This window comes from Stegodyphus dumicola, chromosome 12 (assembly GCF_044657685.1).
Source record: "Stegodyphus dumicola isolate Sdum_Otavi_A_Nest chromosome 12, ASM4465768v1".
Taxonomy (NCBI): domain Eukaryota; kingdom Metazoa; phylum Arthropoda; class Arachnida; order Araneae; family Eresidae; genus Stegodyphus; species Stegodyphus dumicola.
This window is the reverse complement of record NC_140779.1, coordinates 30,092,666-30,112,761: the sequence shown is the minus strand read 5'-3', so window position 1 is coordinate 30,112,761 and position 20,096 is coordinate 30,092,666. Positions and strand designations below refer to the sequence as shown.

The following is a 20,096-nucleotide window of genomic DNA, read 5'->3' as shown; positions in this document are numbered from 1 at the left end:
TGGCGGACAAAATAAACGGACTTGTTGTCATTCCAAACGGCACTCGGCACATTCGGAAAACCTTAAAGCCTAAACTATTGTCACTATTGTCGTAAGAATGATCAAACCATAAGAACCTTAAAAAATTTCTATCTTCACTATCAATTTGAATTTGGTGAAAAGCCTTTTCTATGTCTGCACAAAATGCAACTTTATGTACGCGAAATTTTAAAATTATATCCAACAAGTTAGGATTTAAATTAGGGCCTGATATCAAACATTCATTTAACGATTTAGCTCCTTCAGACTTAGAAGAGGCATCATAAACTATTCTTATTCTTGTTGTTACTTTTTCTTTACGTATAACGGGCCTATGAGGCATATAATAACAGTTAGGTTCATTTTCAACAAACTTACATTGTTCAACAATCCCCTTTTCAACTTGTTCTCTAATTATATTATCATATTCATTATATAGGAAATCATTTCCCTTTAATTTATGCTTAAGTCCTAGAAATCGTTGTTTAGCAACGAAAAAATTATCAGCGAGTTGTGATTTATTGTCCTTCCAAAAGAGTTTTGTTTCGTACCTGCCGTTATAAAGTTTTAAACTGTCGTTAAAATGCTTAATAGTATACAAATCAGTTTCCGAAAATGTTTTGTTTTCATTTTCAATTCCTATCGAATCCAATTTCCAAAATGACTGCAAATCAAATGTGTTTCCTTCAACGGCAGATAAAAACAACGCATTAATTCGAGTATTATTATTTTTTACTTTACCCATCACTGTGTATCCAAATATGGTCGGTACTATAAACAAACCATCATTTATCATTGAATTACTTCCTGTTTGTATATACCAGAAATGCTCCGCGCCAAGCAGAATATTTATGTTCTCATTAACGGGACTTGTATCCGAAAGTTCCAAACCCTTTTTAGTCATAAATTCTTTAATGTTTTGACATGTTGATGGCGCCTGGAAGTTTATTGATGATATTAATTCTATCCCGATAGCTTCTGCAACAAGGCAGCGATCATCGTTTTTATTTTTTATTTTTAGACTATATACATCAAATTCTTGCGAGTTACCGCGCTGATTTCCAAACGAATAAATTGTTAGAAATTCTTTTCTAATGACTTGCAATTCTAAATCGCGCGCTAACTTGTGGGTGATGAAGTTTCGTTCACTACCTGAATCAATTAATAATCTTACGATTCTCGATTTATTTTTGCTTTGAGCAATAACAGAACATGTCTGTAAAAGCACACTATTTTCAGGTTTTAGAGTGTTACAGTGGGAAGTAGATACTAAAGTTTTATTTTGCGTATCTGCGGAGTTAACATCTTCCATTTCTTTCGATTTCAAACGGCAGAAAAGTTTATTATGATTTTTGTCGTTACAATTTTCGCATGGTTGTATTTTTGAATGACAAAACGACCGCAAATGTGATCTCAGAAAGCATCTGTAACAGCGACCTTCATGTTTTAATTTCTTTCGTTTTTGTTCGTCGGAAAATTTCAAACATCCGGCAGATGTATGTTCGTTTGATTTGCAGAATATGCAAAACATTTTTACCGACGTGTTAAAAGCAGAAGCTTGTGATTTGACTTTATAATTTTTTAAGCCTTGTTTAGGATTAACCCCTGTGTATTTATTACCTTTTGAGCTATTAATCAAAATACTTGCTTCTCGGCATTCAGTTTCTATTTTAATGAACTCTATTAATTCACTTACTTCTATATTTTGGTTAGATGTTCTTTTTCTATGAAATTCAAGAGCTAAATCTTCAGGTAACAATTTAAGAATTATTGGGTTCAATAACTGTCCGTATGAACCGCTAGTAACATCTAAACTACTTAAATTTCTAACACAGATTTGTAACTGATCATAGAGCTTTCTTAACTCAAAAACATTTGAAGAACTTTTAACTGGTTCTAACTGTAACAACATCTGCATGAATTTTGATATAATAACATCTTTACGACCAAACCTCTCTTCTAAACTTTTAATGCATAGATCATAATTTTCTTCAGATAAAGCATAACCAGAAACACAATTATATGCTGAACCAGATAATAAACTTTTCAAATATGTAAACTTATCTCTTTTAGATAAACTTGGATTAGAATGAATAGCATTATCATACGAATTAAAGAATTCGAGCCATTTACTGGGATCACCAGCAAATTTTTCAATATTTAATTTAGGTAACTTTACTGAAGCACTACTTGTAACAACATTATTACCATTCAGAGTACTACTAATACCATTACTAGTTGTAATTATACTTCTTTCAACAACTTCATTACTGTTAATTTTCTTTACTTTACTAACAATCTTAGCTTTACACGTTATAATTTTTTCATCATATTCTTCACATACAAGTAGTTCGTTATCATATTCTTTTTCATCAATTATGAGAGCATCGATCTTTGAGTCAAGAGTTTTAAGTTTCTCATGGTATTCAATTAACAATTCATATGATGAATTTAGATCTTCTACATGTTCTTTACTTAATGCTTCCGATAATAATTTCTCAAGTTTATTTAGAAGTGTAGTAACTTTACTACGTACAATAGCACGTTTCTTTTTCTCTTTTGCTAAATCATCCATTATGTTTCGTTTTCAAATATCGATACCAAGAACAAATAAATCAAATTTCTTACCTTTCAAAAGGTAATTCCCCTTGTCGCGGGTTTCAGACACCAGAAAAATGTATGGTGTCTCTCTTCATGAGTCATAAATTCAAAGATCGTTTCGTTTCAGGAGTCAAGGTTGGGAGAGCATTAGAATTTCAAAGCAAAACTTCAAGATTTCTTAGAACATAGAAATAACATTTATTAACGATAAACTTATATTACTTATATTACTTCCGCCTATAGCGGCCATGAAACATAATCAAGCATCAAATAAATATGACATGCGTCATTGTTCATGTTCAAGCGTCAAGTGATATATTTTTCATCGGCGCGCATCAAGAGCGCCACCTATCTACCAAAAAGACGGAACACGATCCAACGAACATAGGTTAAATCCTTTATAAAGGATCTGTTGGGATCTTGTCGGAACAACAGCGGAAATTTTCCGAAAAATGCAAGGTAACACCCGAATAATGTGCAGCGAAGTATCAGGGCGCTTCAGTTAGGCAGTAAAATGAAACAATAAGTGACACGAATTAGCCTGCATATGTATATAAAATTGCAGAAGGCAAGTAACATGGGACTTGTTGACGATCGATTGCTTCAGCTCTTATGAACACATTTTGTTCCTCAAGATATGGCCAACATACATAGGTCAAATCCTTTGTACAGGAGCCTGTTGGGATCCTATCGGAACAACAGCAGCAATTGCCCGAAATTTTGCAATATAACACCCGAATAATGTGCAACGAAATATCAAGTCTCTTGAGTTAGTTAGTAAAATGAAACACAAATTGACCCTAATTCGCCAACATAGGCACATCAAATTCCAGGAAGCAAGTAGCATGGGACTTGCTGATGATATACTGCTTCAGATCTTACGGATACATGTCGTTCCCGAAGATGTGACCAGCAAACATTAGTGAAATTCTTTGTACGGTAGCTTTTGGGATCCTAACGGAACAGCAGCAGCAATTGCCCGAAATACAATATAACACCCGAATAATGTGCAAGAAAATATCAAGTCTCTTGAGTTAGTCAGTAAAATGAAACACAAATTGACCCGAATTCGCCAACATATGCACATCAAGTAACATTCCAGAAGGCAGGTAACATGGAACTGCTGACGATAGATTGCTTTAGACCTTACGTGTACATTCGTTCCCCAAGATCTGACCAACAAACATGGGTCAAATCTTTTGTACAAGAGCTGTTCGGATCCTATCGAAACAATAGCAGCAATTACCCGTAAATGCACAATAACACCCGAATAATATGCTACAAAGTATCAGGGTACTTAAATTTAGCCAGTGCAGTGGCACGAATTCGTCAGCATATGTACTTCAAATTCCAGAAAGCAAGTAACATGGGACTTGCTGATGATAGATTAGTTCAAATCTTATAGGTACATTTCTTCCACAAGATATGGCTGCATGCACGGTGTTATTACATACAACGAATTTTGCATTTTCATAAAAATATTCTTTTTCTTTTTTTACTGCTCTGATGAAAGTTAAATGTTATAACTTTTCTATCATAATAATCAAGCGTAGGTGAGCCTAAGGTTAGACACATACATTATGCTTTCCCTTATAGGATTTAGAAAAGAATTAGCACAGCGTTTTCTCTTCTTTCACTAACCTCAAACGTTTGGTTCCGTGTAGAAACTTCTGAAAAGGGGAACTTTTTTTTTGACCTAACTCTAGTGGAACGAGTGTCCGGGGAGAAAAAATATCAAAACATTAGTTTGAAATGTATACAGTGATCTGTTTAGGGAAAATTAGAGGAAGCAATCCGTTGAAAGAAAGAGAAAAAAAGAAATCAGAATATAAGAAAGATTTTCCTTCTAAAATAGATCATCTTTTACCCCGAAGCCACAAAAGTTCGAATACTCAAGACCTAAATCTATATAATGCGGCAGATCCACGATGCGATGAGCAGCGCCATGTTTGAAATCGAATACAGAGTTAAGTTGAGTGAACTGGATTGAGGTTCGACCTTCTTCAAGGTTGTTTTACGTCGGCTTTACTGCCGACAGGGGAAAAAGAAAACGTTCCCGCACACGTGCTGTGAATCAGTTTAACTGGATTATTTATTCGCAGTCGTATTATTCAATAAGGAAAGTAAATATCGAGTTCGTATTTTGAGGTTTATTTTGTTCCAAATAAGTGGATAGCTATTCTTAAATTCAATGAAAGGAAGGGTTGTTGGTTCAAAGTTGCACTTTAAAATCCATTAACTCGTATTTCTGCCCTCCAGACTTAAATCTGCATGGAAATTTCCTTATCTGTAATATATACCGAACATTTGATACAATCACTGCAGCATTTAGCAAATAAAGGGTCTTTTTCTACTATTCACCGGTTCTGTGAAAAGCCATTAAGGAAGAATAATTTTTTAAGGCCTGAAAAGAGATTACTTGAAAAATGATTTGGGGCATTACTGTTACAGCTTTTTTAAGAAAGAAAAAAATTAACACATAATTTAAAAAGTCAGTTTTTGAGCTAATTACCTATCATGAAATTATCCCAGTTTTACTTTTTTAAGCAAATAAAGTATCAATCTGTTAAAGCACCAGAAAAATAGAAGTTCTGAATACTCTTTAAGTAAGGGTAGATAATTTTTTATAACAACATGAGCGAAGATTCTCTGTTTTGGGAAGAACATACTTTGGCAGGCAGCCGGGAGGTACTATTGCTTTTTGGGGTGCTCAGCAGGCTACTCTGATGAGATTCCTAAGTGGACACCTGAAGTGCCTTAGATCTGATCACGGAAACAAGATCTATCTCATCTATAGGAAATGTAATGCTGATCGTTTCACTTCTGGACATCTTCTCATCTCATCTGTTTGGGACTTATAAAAGTGGACTTATTGAAAAGACCTACCTGCATATTAGAAATATCCAAAGTCTCTTGGATTCATGGATCTGGTCTAGCCCAATGGCTAACCTCTTGGGATCAGTAACAACAACAACACCAACAATACATACTTGCATAAATCTAAAGTCTCCTACAGCAGACTAGCTCCCATTTTCCCTCGACAGTAAAAAAAAAAAGAAAGAAAAACGAAACCATTCGTGAAAACAACATATTATAATGCTGGGGGTAAGCAAAATAGAATACAGAGAGAAAAAACAAGGCTTAGTGATAAAGTCTCGAAAAGGGAAATCTGTTTCCAGCAAAATAATTTACAAGGAAAATGTTTTCGTTAGAAATTAAGTCATATCTTAATTAACCCGTATACAACACTGAAAATAAGCGTCTATGCATCTATTTCTTTCAATGTATTTTTTGACATCAACATGAAACTAGAAAACGATTTAGTTTGAAAACAAGAAGAAACTAAAGATTGTGGCTTCAGTAATTTGTCGAAGATATGAGGAGACAAACAAATCGGTACTATCAATGTAGCAAAAGAAATTTGGAAAAGTAATAAAAGATGTTCTCCATTATAAAAGAGATTTATACTTTATTCAGCAGTCTTTTCCGGTGCTTGGTTGCTATAAGTGTAACAACGAAATGGCTGCTTAATTTCGAAGATTTCCCAGTCCTTTTGCTTGTCAGGAATGTTGATTTTATATATAAATAAAACCTATTTTGCAAGTTAGCGAAGTTAAGTTTTAATTCGTTGGTCATATGATAGCTACCGTTCATCTTCAACTATTCCAATAAACATTTTAATATCCTTCATAAAACAAAAAATAGGCAAAACTAAAAAACGAAAATGTGCTTATGTCTTGCGTCACATATGTAAATATTCTTTGTTTATTATTTTATCTCGAATTAGATTCTAAATATTATTACGCCCGTGTTAGCGTTGACAAGGTAAAGAATTCCATTTGGTATAAAACTCCTAAGCAGATTCACTATAATTTTGCATATTTGAAAAATTTTGAAAAATTCTTTCTTCTTTTGTTGTACCTTGGAAACTTGAATTCACATAATTTTCAATTGCATCTCCCTATGCCTTTTAAGTAGCAGTGTTTCTTCATACTGCAGCATAAATAAAACAAATAGTATTGACAACTTTACGTTTATTCGAAATCAGATCTGAAACGTTTTGTCAACAGTGTTAATTGGTAATAAAGAATATCAAAATATTAAAATATTAGCAACAGGAGAAATCCTTTGTGTATGAGTCATTCTTATTTTCTAAGTTTAGGTAAATGTATTTGAATTCTTTAAACTTTCTAATGTATATGTACACCCCCCATATATATATATTAATTGTATGCCCATTGTTCATTCTTTCCATTAAAGGTTTGCTATGTATTATAGAGAATTTAAAATTCATTAAATTCTTTCCATGATTTTAATGGAGTTTGAATTCTATTTTTAATTGGTTATTTAAAATGGTTATTCTTATTATTAACAGGGAGTCTGGGGTTTTTAAAAGCATACCGAAACATAATGCATTTTAAAAGATTCGTTTATGCGTTTTCTCTGCATGATAAACTATACTGAGAGCGATGTATAAAGAATGAACATAATCATACATGTATTCTTTGCATCATAGTCAAAGGGATATGCAAGGAGAGACTAAATCTGTATTTTTAGATGTTACTTATGCAGGTCCAAGCTTAAAATAGCTAATACCGTAAATTTTACGGTTTACTAACATTAATAATTAGATTAATAACTCATGTTTTACCTATTTAGTATCAAGACTAAGACGTACTTCACACAGATGCAACAAAAGACACATGATTTTACAATATAAATAATACAACAAATTTATTAACAATATATGAATAGTATCCCGCATACATTTCATAGCCCGTAAAGGACCGGAGATTCATACGATGATACATACGCGTGCGCAGTGACTACAATGATGTCACTTCCGCCAATGATTTATTACAAGAAATAGTACCATTCTGGAGGAAAGATGACCAAGCAAATACAATATGTACATTGGAAGAGAATAAAAGATGCATTCAGAATACCACAAACAGTAAAAGTATCTGAGAAGCAAAATTTCCAAAAATGGAGAAATTTAAGATTAGAATTTTTGAATTCTATATACAAAGCGACAGCGTTGCCGACGTATTATAGCATGATTTTGTTCTTGATAGGATAAATTAACTGCACTTTAATTTGAATGCCAACGCTCTAATTAAGCAAACAGTTGCGGTTTCAGTTAAAAAATAGAAATAAAAATCTTTACATAAATATATGGAAGTCATATGAGTTATATCCAATGTATGGATATTACCAATAACCTCATTAAAAACGAAGTGGAAGTGTTTGCTTTTTAGAGCGTTTCACATGATAAAAATTTACAATTTTGTATTTTATAAACATCATTCGCTCTACATGAATTTTAAATTTTGCTTTCTTTAATACAAATAATCTATATAAATCGAGTTTTGTTCAAAATATATTATATGTTTAAATGCTTTGGCAACGCTCAGAAAATTCTAACAGCAGTGAGAATGAGAAATGAAGGAAAGACAACTTTCATTACCATATCTACAACAAAGTCCATGATTCGAGTTGAATACTCATTTTTAAGAAATAGATTTTCTTCCGACTTTTAAGTTAAGTTTTTTTATCAGGCTTTCACCATCCGCCATGTCCACCGCCATATTCATTTCCTCCTCCTCCGCCATATCCGCCATCTCCTCCGTCATCGTGGCCACCGCCATATCCACCGTCTCCACCGCCATATCCGCTATCGCCTCCTCCGTATCCTCCTCCGCCGCCACCTCCGTAGCCTCCGTGTCCACCATCACCACCGCCGTATCCTCCACCACCGCCGTATCCTCCACCACCACCGTATCCGCCTTCGCTTTGTGCTTTAACGTAGACCCTAGAGATAGAAAATATAGGCATGTGAGTTAAAAGTTTTTTTAAATAATTTCCTTATTAATATGCACGTTATAAAACATTACCAGAAAAGTTTTATTTATTTATTTATTTTTTGTTATTTTCAGAAGCTTTACAATAAATTTGCTTTACCATAGACACACTCATCTGAAGAAAAATTATAATTACAGATTTTCAAGTTAAATTCATTCAGTTTTCTCTGATTCACTCTAAATTCACCCTGTTTGAGAAAAATATGATAAGATGCTGCAAATTAAGTTAAATTTCTTTAATAAAATCGAATATTTTGTATTCCGATAGTTTCATTGAAAAATAATGCTTTGTTTCTCTGCTCGATATTAGTAATTGTAGAAAAAGTGCATTCCTTAAATTAGCATATTGAGGCATGAAGAAGGTTACGTAATTGTCTCACTAGAAAAATCATTGTAGGACTTCTGCTCGAATCGTTTTGAACAACATCTGCGTAGCTAATGCTGGTACTTAATGTTTGGAGTTTGAGCACAAAATTTATAAAAAGTTTTGATTTGAAATACTAGTGTCAAATTATGTATTTAAAATTCTAACTGTTGTCACTTATAATATTCCTCTGAAAGCTGAGTGACTTCTTTTATCGTACCTTTATTTTTGATAATCTAACAATGATGTTATAACTAAAAGTGATTCAATACCAATTTTAGATATAAGAACATTTTTCCTCTTGATAGCGGTTTCCAAAGTTTTCTATAAATTTCCAGTCTCATCTGAATGAAAAATGATATGGGAGTCTCGAAGACAGTAAAATTTGCATTTCTAGAGAGGGATCATTAAGTTATATACGTACTTGTTGCTAATAAAAGTCTTAAATTTATAATTTACATGACGAAAAGAAGCAGTATTGCGCATCGAGATAAATTCTATTTATTTTGGTTCACGTCTCAGCTGGGAAGGGAGGGGAAGATGCCAAACACGTATGCACATTTCAACACAGAATCTTCTTCTCTGCGGATATTTAGTTTTCACTTACAGTTGTGAGGTTTGTAACTAGCACAGCCAAAGTTTTAAAATCAGCGCTTGAAATTTGATATCAACTACACCAACGATTATTAACATTGGTTAATAACTGATACGTAATCTGAATGAAATGATTGATAACCATTGTGCTGTTTTAATACAACTTTCTGGAAATATCAGAAGCTGATGCGTATTTTCTGTATTTTAATTATTACTGATATAAAACTTATTTACGATTTAAAAGCTCACGTATCATGTGCAAAATCACTTTGGGCATGTGCAAAATAATATGTGCAGAATCACGTATCAGACACTTTGGGAAATGCTTCTCAAAGCTCAGCTATTCTTTATGCTGCATAATACATAGCGAACACATGCAACATATATGAGTTATGCTGGATGCCTCATGTTATGCTGAATAACTTACGTTTGCAACGCATGCATATAATAGATATGAAAGGAAAAAGCCGTTATTGTTTGAGTAGCGTTGTCAGTTATATTAATTCCTTAAAATGACTTAAATTTTAAGAAAATGGTGAATTGGAGTTCGAATTTTCAATTTTGCTAGTTCATTGAACGATTTCTTGTTTTGTTCAGAAAGGAAATATATTTCGCTATCACATTATGTAATAGGCATCAGGTCATGATTTATGACCTACAAACATTAAGGACGGGTGATCAAATGGGGGAGAAATCATTTGGACAGCTCTATTAAATGGATCTAGACATTCGTAAGTATAAAAAAAATAAGCTTAGAAGAATGGCGATGCCTTGTCTTTCAGACTTGTTCCAGAAGGTCACTCATGCGAATTTTTATTTTCGGGTTTAAATGAACTGTAGTTAAACATTGCGGAACTAGGGGCATTTGCACAGAAGCTGTGGTTCTTTTATTACAGCTGGTTTTGGAACGAGAAAGAATTTCGAAGGTTTAGCTGTGTCATTTTATATTTCAGATTTATGACATAATTAAGAAATCTTTAGTGATATTTAGTATTGCGAGGACGTAGATTTTCCGAAAAGTATTTAATATCAATAATAATTAGTAACTTTATAAGGTATTTTATCTCTCCTTCTAGCATGCCTTCTCCAGCACACTCGGCGCGTATTCGACAGGTACAGGTTCGAGTCCTGTTGAGGACATTGCATATTTTTCACGTCTTTTGCTACAAAAGAATCTAATGGCTCTACAGTGGTGCCTGAACTAAAAGTTGGTTGACAATAATCCGTCACCACCAGGATTTGGCGATTGGGTCTTCTAATCCATAATCCCGCTTTAAAAGGGGGACATATGTACTTAGGTAGGTTGGCTTACGCTAGTTCGGGTATTCTGTTTGGAAGATATTTTCTCTCTCCTTCCAGCATGCCTTCCTGGTGTAATGGTAGCAAACTCGGCTCGTATTCGAGAGGTCCATGATCGAGTCCTGGCGAAGCCATTGCACATTTTCACGTCTTCCTGCTTCAAAATAACTAATGACTCTACAGTTTTGTCATTAAATGATCGAAAGATTCAGGATCACGATGAGAATTTTGAGGATGAGAATTTTTAGATGAAGAGTGGGGAGATCATTGGTAACGCGCAACAAAATATATTCCAGTTTTTAGTCTCAGAGGCAAAATATAATTTATAAAAAGGAATTAACAAAGAAATGAGAATGAAATGAATAAGCTATAAGAGCAATCACTCTTTTTGAACATTCGTTGTCTTTCTAAGTCTTTCGGAAGTTAGAGAAATTTAACTTTAAAAATTGTGAAGAAAACATTTTAATTGTTCAGTGAAACATTAAAAAATTATGTTGATTCCTGTGATTTATATAAGTCATTCTTTAAAAATATGTACTTTAAAAAATGTTTTCTTAATAGACAATTTACATTTCATTTGCTAAACGAAAAAAAAAAAAAAAAAAAAAAAAAAAAAAAAAAAACCTCTAAGATAATATTTAAAAATATAACGTTATAACCAGTAACAGTTACTGTGCATAAAATTACCTAAAAAATTGTATTTAATTTATTTTTTGAATTATTTATTAAAATTAATTTTAAAATATCTTTGTTTAATTTAAAATTTTACAGTTTTAAAAAAAGTAACTTTGGCTATAAATTTTAGTTCAATTCTGACACACATTAGTTATTTCATTTCTCGATAAGGTAAAAACATTGCTATTTTAGCATTGATTTCAACAATTACGAAAAGGGACTTAACTGCTTATTATACTGACAAAATTGTTTTTATTTCAGGTCTTTGCTTAAGCGAAACAACTCTTACAAATAAAAACCGTAATCGCATTCCAGAGAATTTTCCCATTGAAGAAATTCACTGTGAATAATTTAAAACTTGTCCATCCTTCGTTCGGAATCTCTGTATGACCTTGTAGGTCATTGTCCAATCCACTAACCCAGTATTTGTTCCACCGAATTAACCTACATTTGGCTTAATATGCGATTAATGGTTGACAGCGAAATCCGAAGAGTGCCATTTTCTGACGAAGCGAACCGTTACTTGATTGCGTCAAAACAAAGAAGCAAACGATACGAAACATCCGCAAAAAAAGAAGCAGTGAATGACATAAACACAGATCTTTTGGAGAACGAAACAATAATACTTTTCACAGCCTAAAATAATTTCCCAATGAAATCTGATGCTATGTTTAGAATTGAAGATTATGGCAGGAACTAATTCACCGTAAATGTCTGATGTTCCTGTAAAAAATAACGGAATTTTATTTGCTGGTAGCATAAATAGCGCAATAAATTCACCAATTGTTAACTCAGAAGTGAAGAAGTTTTTTTTCACAGTTTCTTAAAAGCGAAGAATTACAAAAAGACCATTAAAAGCTCTGAAAACGCTAAGTTTTTTTATCACGCTATCTACCTATGATATTTTTTATCGCGCTACTTAATAAAAACTTATATATTTGGGTATTCATTTAATTAATTATCTATTAATGCAATTGAAACTGCCTCTTTTTGCTTGTCGAAAAAATATCTGTGTCAAAAGGGAAAAGAATATTCAGAGTTGAGGACTTTAAAACAAAATTAGAGTGGCTGTTAATTACATACGTTTTAAGACTCTAAATTTAACTAAACTGCAAATAAATCAAAAAGGTAATAAACTTACGGAACATGGAGAATAAATGGCTTCTTCACAAGTGTCTCTTTGTAGACAGGGACCTTGACTGGTACTGGATAAGGCTTGGGTACTTTGATGATCTTATGTACTGGAACGGGTACGTATTTTGGCACTTTAACATGAACTGGCACTGGCACGGGCTTTGGAACATGGACCGTCTTGTATACAGGTACTGGTTCTGGCTTGTAGACTGGGACTGGAACGCCAACAGGTACATGTTTGGGAACATGAATGATCTTATGTACTGGTACACTCTTGGGGATTGTTATAACTTTGGGAATGGTCTTGTAGACTGGAACCTTTACTGGAACAGGGACATGGTGTGGCACATGCACTGGTTTAGGCACTGGATAATATTTAGGTACAGGTACTGGCTTGGGAATGGCCACTTTATGGTAGACTGGAACATCTTTGTGGATGACGTGAACAATCGGCTCTTTGTAGCCCTGTCCATAATCTCCACCGCCACCACCATATCCTCCACCACCTCCGTATCCACCGCCTCCTCCATACCCACCACCGATGTCACCTCCATGTCCTCCGCCATAGTCTCCTCCGCCTCCATGTCCGCCGAAGTCACCACCTCCTCCATGACCTCCACCATAATCTCCACCACCACCTCCATAACCTCCATCATCTCCGCCATATCCACCCTCATCGCCACCATAGTCTCCTCCTCCATGAATGCCACCGCCGTTTACCCCAAGGAGTAAGGCCAAAGTCACTGCCACTACAGTCAGTGATTTTGCCATGCTTTAGCTGTGAATAGAGTAAAATATTTCATGATTAATTATTTCGATTCTTAAAGTTATTCACAATAAATTAATTTTGATATAGTTTACAAAATCAGGTATTAGGGTTGATACCATTCACCTTATACTTTAAAGTACTTATAGATACTTTCTGAGAAATTTCCTTGCTTGTTTATTATTTAAAAAGCTGTTTTGCAGTCTGATTGGGCGCCGAAGGATTATCGGAAAAAGTGCAATCTATTTGTCACAGAACACATCAGAGTTATTTACTATAATACAAATGACATTACAAAGTAGTTCAACTTAAAATATTTTAAAATTACATTTCTTCCTTTATTTATAACAAACAGAAATCAATCGATTGTAATACTTTTTTAATTAAATAAATATTAATTTTTTGAAACTTGTGAAATGCGCTTAATTAACATCTCATAAATATAAAAGAAATACATGTTCAATACATAATATACTTTATATTTTGAAATATTAGACGAATATCTTAATCTATATATGTGTAGGAGTAAAATTATAGTTTTAATATTTATTTTCATTATCAGCGCATTAGGCAGAATGAGCAATAAGGAACTATTTTATCAAAAACTAAGTAATGGCGAAGTTATTTGGCGATGAAAATACGATAAACGTTAATTTTTCTGGTAATACCTAATGCACATTAAAAGTCGTGGAACATTTAGTACTTGAACCCTAAATGATACCAAAAGCATAAATGTTTGAATGACAGATCTGAAATTTATAAGTCAGCCAACATGATATTAGCCAAGATTATAATTAACATAAACATAAATTTTTTATCATGATATGAAAAATTCACATATTATCCTGTCGACGATAAAATATGCTAATAGAAATTAACAGACTGTAAGCAAATCTTCTTGTCATTCTACATGATTTTTTTACCGTCCTAAATTAAGAAGAATCAAGAATTTTACAGTACAAATAATTTGCTCTTTACAGAAAGTGGACTTTTCACATGCGTTCAAATGTAAAACTGGTATGAAACACGAAAGTTTTAATAAATTTTGAAGATCATGCGATGTTTGAGATAAGGATAACTTATTTCTTTAGACTGAAATTTAAGTTTATCCACTTTATAGTTAGACTTCGAAAACTAATTTAAAAAACTAAAGAAGATACTATGAAGCGGCATTTGGTATTATCCAACAAAGCAAATATTTCATAACTCTAAGGTGAAGGAAACTTAAATCAAGGAGTAAATTCAATCATTAGATTATTTAAGTGGCATTAAATCATTTAGTTATGGAAGTCTTCGTTTATTGAAACAGATGATTTATATATTGGGGCAAAGAGTAGATGTTTTTTAGGGTTAGAAATGAGAGGTTTTTGAAGGAAAAAATGTCTTATATTTATATTATGCATTAAAAAATTATAAATCTATTATTTGAAACCAATCTATTGTATACCAAAGAATCGAAATCTTCAGACACTATGATCAAACAAAGAATTCTACTGCTTTTCAGGCGAGGCTATTGATATATCAGAAAAAGAGAAAAGAATTTAACTTACTATGAAGCTGTGCATTCAATAGGCACAGCTGAAGATCAGGTTTCACAGTCCATGCGCATATATTGCAAAAATAAGTCAGTGAAGGTTACAGTATGTATTAATGCAGATTTAGTTTAGCTGGTACAATGCTGCTCTATGTTTGGTAGGGAATAAAGTTAAAAAATAACATCATTAATAACATAGTGATAAGACTGGACAATTCGAGTAACTTTCACGGATCTTTTCTGAGCTACAATTTCCTATAAAGTAGCAAGAAAATTTACTCTTATTGAAGAACTTTTCATTTTCTGGTTAATAATGTTTGTCTTGTGTTGGAATTAGTGGATTTGTAAGACATACATGCTATGAATTTTACTACACTTTTAATAACTGCAAGGGAAGTATGTGCATAAAATTATTTAAATTTACACAAAATGAACTAATTTTTTGAAAGCGGTCAGAGGAAAGTTCTGTCCTACTGAAACATATTCTTTTTCTTGCGCAACTTAAGAATGCGTTTCGGAGGAAAATTTTCTCTTTCGGGAAAAGCTGTTTACAAGAAATTTCTGGAGGCGCAGCAATTTTCCCACTCTCTTTCGCGCCTAGAGATCGATCAGGCCGTGAAAACGGGGTTAAGAATAAATCCATTTCAAGAAGAACAATTATCTAGAGATGCCTCCCTGCTGAGTGGAATGAAAGACAAATGTAGTTCATCGTGTTCTTCGAAGCGTTCCCCAATTGCTAATACTTTCAGTGCTTGCTCCACTTTTACATTCGGTCCAGTACTTTTGATAACAATCTCGTGGATGAGTTATTTACTACACTGAATTTGATAACGAATAAATTGATTTTAAAACACTTTTACGTGGGGAAAGCACAATATTTATGATTACGTTTCTTTTTAATATTTTGTTAACTTGCTAAAAGGCTAATAAAATAAAGCTTTCAGTCCATTTCATTTAACATTTTTCCACTTCATTTTTAAAACATCTTTCTATTTTTTCAAAAAATTATTTCCATTTTTATTTATATGCTTATATTTTGATAAAAATCAATAAATAGCTGAATATTAATCAATTAATTTCATTTAAGAACATTTAATAAGGTACAATGTCTTTCATTTCTGAGCATATAATATGCCTATAAAATTATTTGTCACTAAAAAAAGTCTCCTGAATAAACTAAGAACAGATTTTTATGAAGGTTTAGATATTTAAGCATTCAAAGAACGAACTTTCGCTTTCTTTAATTTTAAGTGTTATTTTACATAGGGGCACATATTTAATGTCTTGATTGAGAGAAAGAATTTTTATAATTTAAAACTGAATAAATCAACAGAATCTAACTGAACAAAGAAACAACGAAAACTAGCCTTAAGAATTAAGCAGGAATTAAGAATCCGTAGCGTCAGTTTCCTCGTTTGTTAGATTTTATTGCGTTTAGTTGGCAAGTCATTTTCAGTAGCTCAGCAATTATATACGAAGAGTCAGTTCACTGAATTAAAGTAAAGCATATAATTTCCACAGTAGGGTCGTTTCTTGGAGAGTGATTTAAGAGACTATATCCAGAGATATTGTGACGCTACCCAAGACCGTAGTTAGCCTGCGGAATTCATACGTCTTATCTAAATTATTATCATATTATTTTCTTAATTGATGAAAATAATCTTTTATACTAGACTTATTGTTATTTTCGTAATTATCATTAATGATTTATAAGCAGACACAAAAACAGACACAAACAACATAAGATATATATAACGCTCAGGGAATACTGTTAAAAATGTCGTTTTTTTTAACTCATCTTATCTCTTTATTTTCACAATTTCCCTTCCTTTTCGAATAATAATAGCTATTATTTTCCAATAATTCGTATGCTTTTAGATAAATAATAATACTAAGCATTAAGTTTACATTTTCTTAAAAGTTCTTTCGAAATAAAATAATATTATTTTATGAAGTAAGCCATTTGACATATTTTTAAATTGTTGTTTACTTCTATACTACTTCACTTACTGAGCTTTTTCAGTTTTAATTCTTTTAATAAATAAAAATATGCTGAATATCTTATTTATTAATACGTAAAGTCGAATTTAAAGAAATATTTTAATTCGATCAAAATTCGAAAACTTATTATTTTGTTTTAGAAAAACAGCTCTTTTTTACCTTTCACAGAATGTTATGGAATGCATAGAAGTTTTGCGATAATAAAAGCACTTTCAATTTAAAGTACATTAGTTATAGACTTTCGAAAGTAAGTAATAAATAAATGAATTTACTTAGTCTTTTATTAACTGTTTTTTAGGTTATTACCAGCGTCAGTAATTAACACACTCAAACAATTACAGCAATAATCATACAAAATGTTTTCCCAGCTTTTTAAATTTTTAACTCTGCATTTCCACGTTACATATAAATTTCTTTTCTACACACATTACTTAGCATCTACTGAAACATAAGGAAAACATAAATTTTCTGAACTGAAAACATAAACTGAAACATAAACTTTCTGCACACGTAGAAAAAATGGCTTTAATTTTTAAAATAGAATACAAAAATTTTTGTTTTTGCTTACCAGCAAATTATTTCTTCTGACTTACATAAAAGTTGAAATTAAATTTTACTTAGTTTAAAAATGAAAGTAGGTTCTTAGTATAACCGCAAAGCAAATTTGGAAATTTTGCAAATGCAGAAGAATTTAAGATTTATTACTGCTAACTATAGAACACATTTTAACTGATAGAATATTGTGTTTAAAACTTCGTATGTTTTTTACCAAAACACCAATAGATATTCTTCAGGACTTCACAGTAAGCAAATAATTACCTTTAAAAGTTTATCCATATTTAACTATAAATACACATTTTGGGAAATAACATGTCTGTCTCTTTGAAGTGCTATAAATGTTCGATCAAGAAGCTATATATTTTAAACGCAAATCTAAATTTGAATCTTGATACTTCCCTAATATATATTATTTAGCATATTTTTATACTTCATAACCACATATAACATTATTTTTCTCAGAATCTCGCGAAATACAGTAAATAAATAAAAAAAATAATCTTCACAGAAAGAAGTATGTCTTGGTAGATTTAAACCGAAAAAGAGGAGAAACTTGGACTTTAAACTTTCTTGTAACAAGCTCCCACTTTTATGAAATGTGGCAAAGATTAAAGTATAATAATATTCTCTCAATTTTTGATTTGAAGTTTAACACTTTCATATACACAGAGTTTGAACCCTGCAAATGGAAACTCCAAGCAGGAGCAATTAATTTTAAGATTTTAGTATCCATAATCGTCAATAGATGGCAGCATTAGAATACACTTCGAGAGCAATTTTCCCTCAGAGCCGTGTTATCTCTTCTCACTTATTCGACATTTCATTTCTTTTAATTCATGAACTCGAAACTGCATATAGATTTCCGAAGCTTTCCTTTTTTGAAACTATTGAATTTGTCACAGTTTTATAAACTGGAAGATTTAGCATGATTTTCCTAACCGTAAGTTTTTACTCTCTACAGACTGTTTTTCTTCTAATAAGGCACAGGAAAAAGTTAAAAAAATATTTACTTGTCCAATATTACTTTTACTTTTGCAAACTTTTACGAGCCACTTTAAGGAAGGTAATATTTTTTCACTTTCCTATGTAACAATTAACTGATTACTTCCGAGTCGTGAAAACGTTTCGAATTTTCCACATCAATAAGCACCACGAAATTTCACTGAAGACTTACCTTAGCAAAAATCCCTGGAAAAGATATAAATGTATTCCTGTGTTGTGATTCTTCAGTGCTCTGCGCTGTGAGTTGGTTCTGCAGCAGTGGTACCTCTCCTTAAATACTGATCCACGGTTTCTAACCCTGACCTATATACCTGCAGACGTTTGTTTCTACTAGCTACCTGTGAGGGAGCCACTGTCCGATCGGAGGTAACTCCGCCCCTCGCGGCTTCGACCCTTTTCCCCCCGATTTCTTTATATCCGCAGAGAGTTCCTCCAATTTTACTTCCTCGATATCAATACATATTTAAGTTGGCCCAGATTTGGACTATTATCGCCACGTATTTGGCGACATTTAGGGTTGCCAGAATAGGAAATGAAAATTGGCAAGTGGAGATACAGTTTCCCGTTTTTCAAGGTGATGTGAAAATCGCCAACTTGGTTTTCACTTTCGTTAATGATTTGCGGATGATGCAAAGTAAACATTTTTCTTTTTTAAATCTTTATTTGTTCAGTGAACTGAATTCCTTCGGTGTCACACACTCGAATCCTCTCTTAAGGATGGAAAGACCAGGAATAGGAAGTGCTCTGGTTTCGGATATTTCACAATTTCTCCTTCTTCCAGTCGGCACTTCGACTGTTAATTCATACTTAGACAGATGAAGCTTGAGTGCTTGGAAAATTTCAATCTCAAGTTTAGTGTTTTACGCTTTGTGTATTAACATGTGAATAACATTAAACAACAAGCCTATTTCTAATAGAAGTTGATAAGGTATTTTTTCCTCATTTCTGCGTGCCTTCGTGGTGTAACGTTTAGCGCATTCGGAGTGTACATTCGAGGGGTTCAAGTTCGAGTCCCGGAGAAGGCATTGCTCATTTTTCACGATTTCTGCTTCAGAAAAACACCTAATGATTCTACAGTGGTGCCCAAAGTAAAAGGTGTTGGGTGATGATTCTTCTTCACCACCAGTATTTGGCGACTGGTCCCCTAATCTTCAGCTGCCCTTTAAAAGGGGGAGTGCATAAGGTATTTCCTCCTTCTTTTCTGCATGGTTTCGTGGTGTAATGGTTAGCACACTCGGAGCGTATATTCGAGAGATCCAGGTTAGAGTTCCAGAGAAGGTATTGCTCATTTTTCACGATTTCTGCTTAAAAACAAAATCCTAATGACTCTACAAGTTTTAGTTTCAAATTATAAACTAATGTATTTTCTTAATGAAACAAAATTTGCTCATTTATTTTGGATAGAAAAAGCGTAACAGATGAACTACTAAAGGACAATAGATAAACTTCTGAACATATAAACAGGTAATGTTGCATGGGGCACCAGAGTTGTCACTACAGAATCGAACAGGTATTGCCCCAATACACTAACCAACTAGAGTTTGAAAAATTGGAATTGACCATAAGCTTTTTCTCCTAAGGAATACTAGAGTTGTTGTATTTATATATAAGGAGTATAAATACAACATCGGAGTTGTTGTATTTATGTTACGGTGAAACACTGAAATCTGGAGAATGTCGACATCCACG

The 20,096-nt window shown here is 32.8% G+C and overlaps 1 protein-coding gene across 1 annotated transcript; it reads right to left on the bottom strand.

The window, feature by feature from the left end:
* Positions 1–7,326: 7,326 nt before the first annotated feature.
* On the bottom strand, positions 7,327–18,736 carry LOC118189503 (uncharacterized). The gene is made up of 3 exons (XM_035360123.2): positions 18,580–18,736; positions 12,554–13,324; positions 7,327–8,431 (listed from the first exon to the last, which is right to left on the bottom strand). The coding sequence occupies exons 2-3, from the start codon at positions 13,315–13,317 to the stop codon at positions 8,182–8,184; spliced, it is 1,014 nt and encodes a 337-aa protein (XP_035216014.1). The 5' UTR covers positions 13,318–13,324; positions 18,580–18,736; the 3' UTR covers positions 7,327–8,181.
* Positions 18,737–20,096: the final 1,360 nt, after the last annotated feature.

Coding starts and splice junctions, on each gene's coding strand:
- LOC118189503 (XM_035360123.2), bottom strand. CDS start 13,317: ATGGCAAAATCACTGACTGTAGTGGCAGTGACTTTGGCCTTACTCCTT. Junction 8,432..12,553: donor CCATTTATTCTCCATGTTCC/GTAAGTTTATTA, acceptor TTCTATCTCTAG/GGTCTACGTTAAAGCACAAA.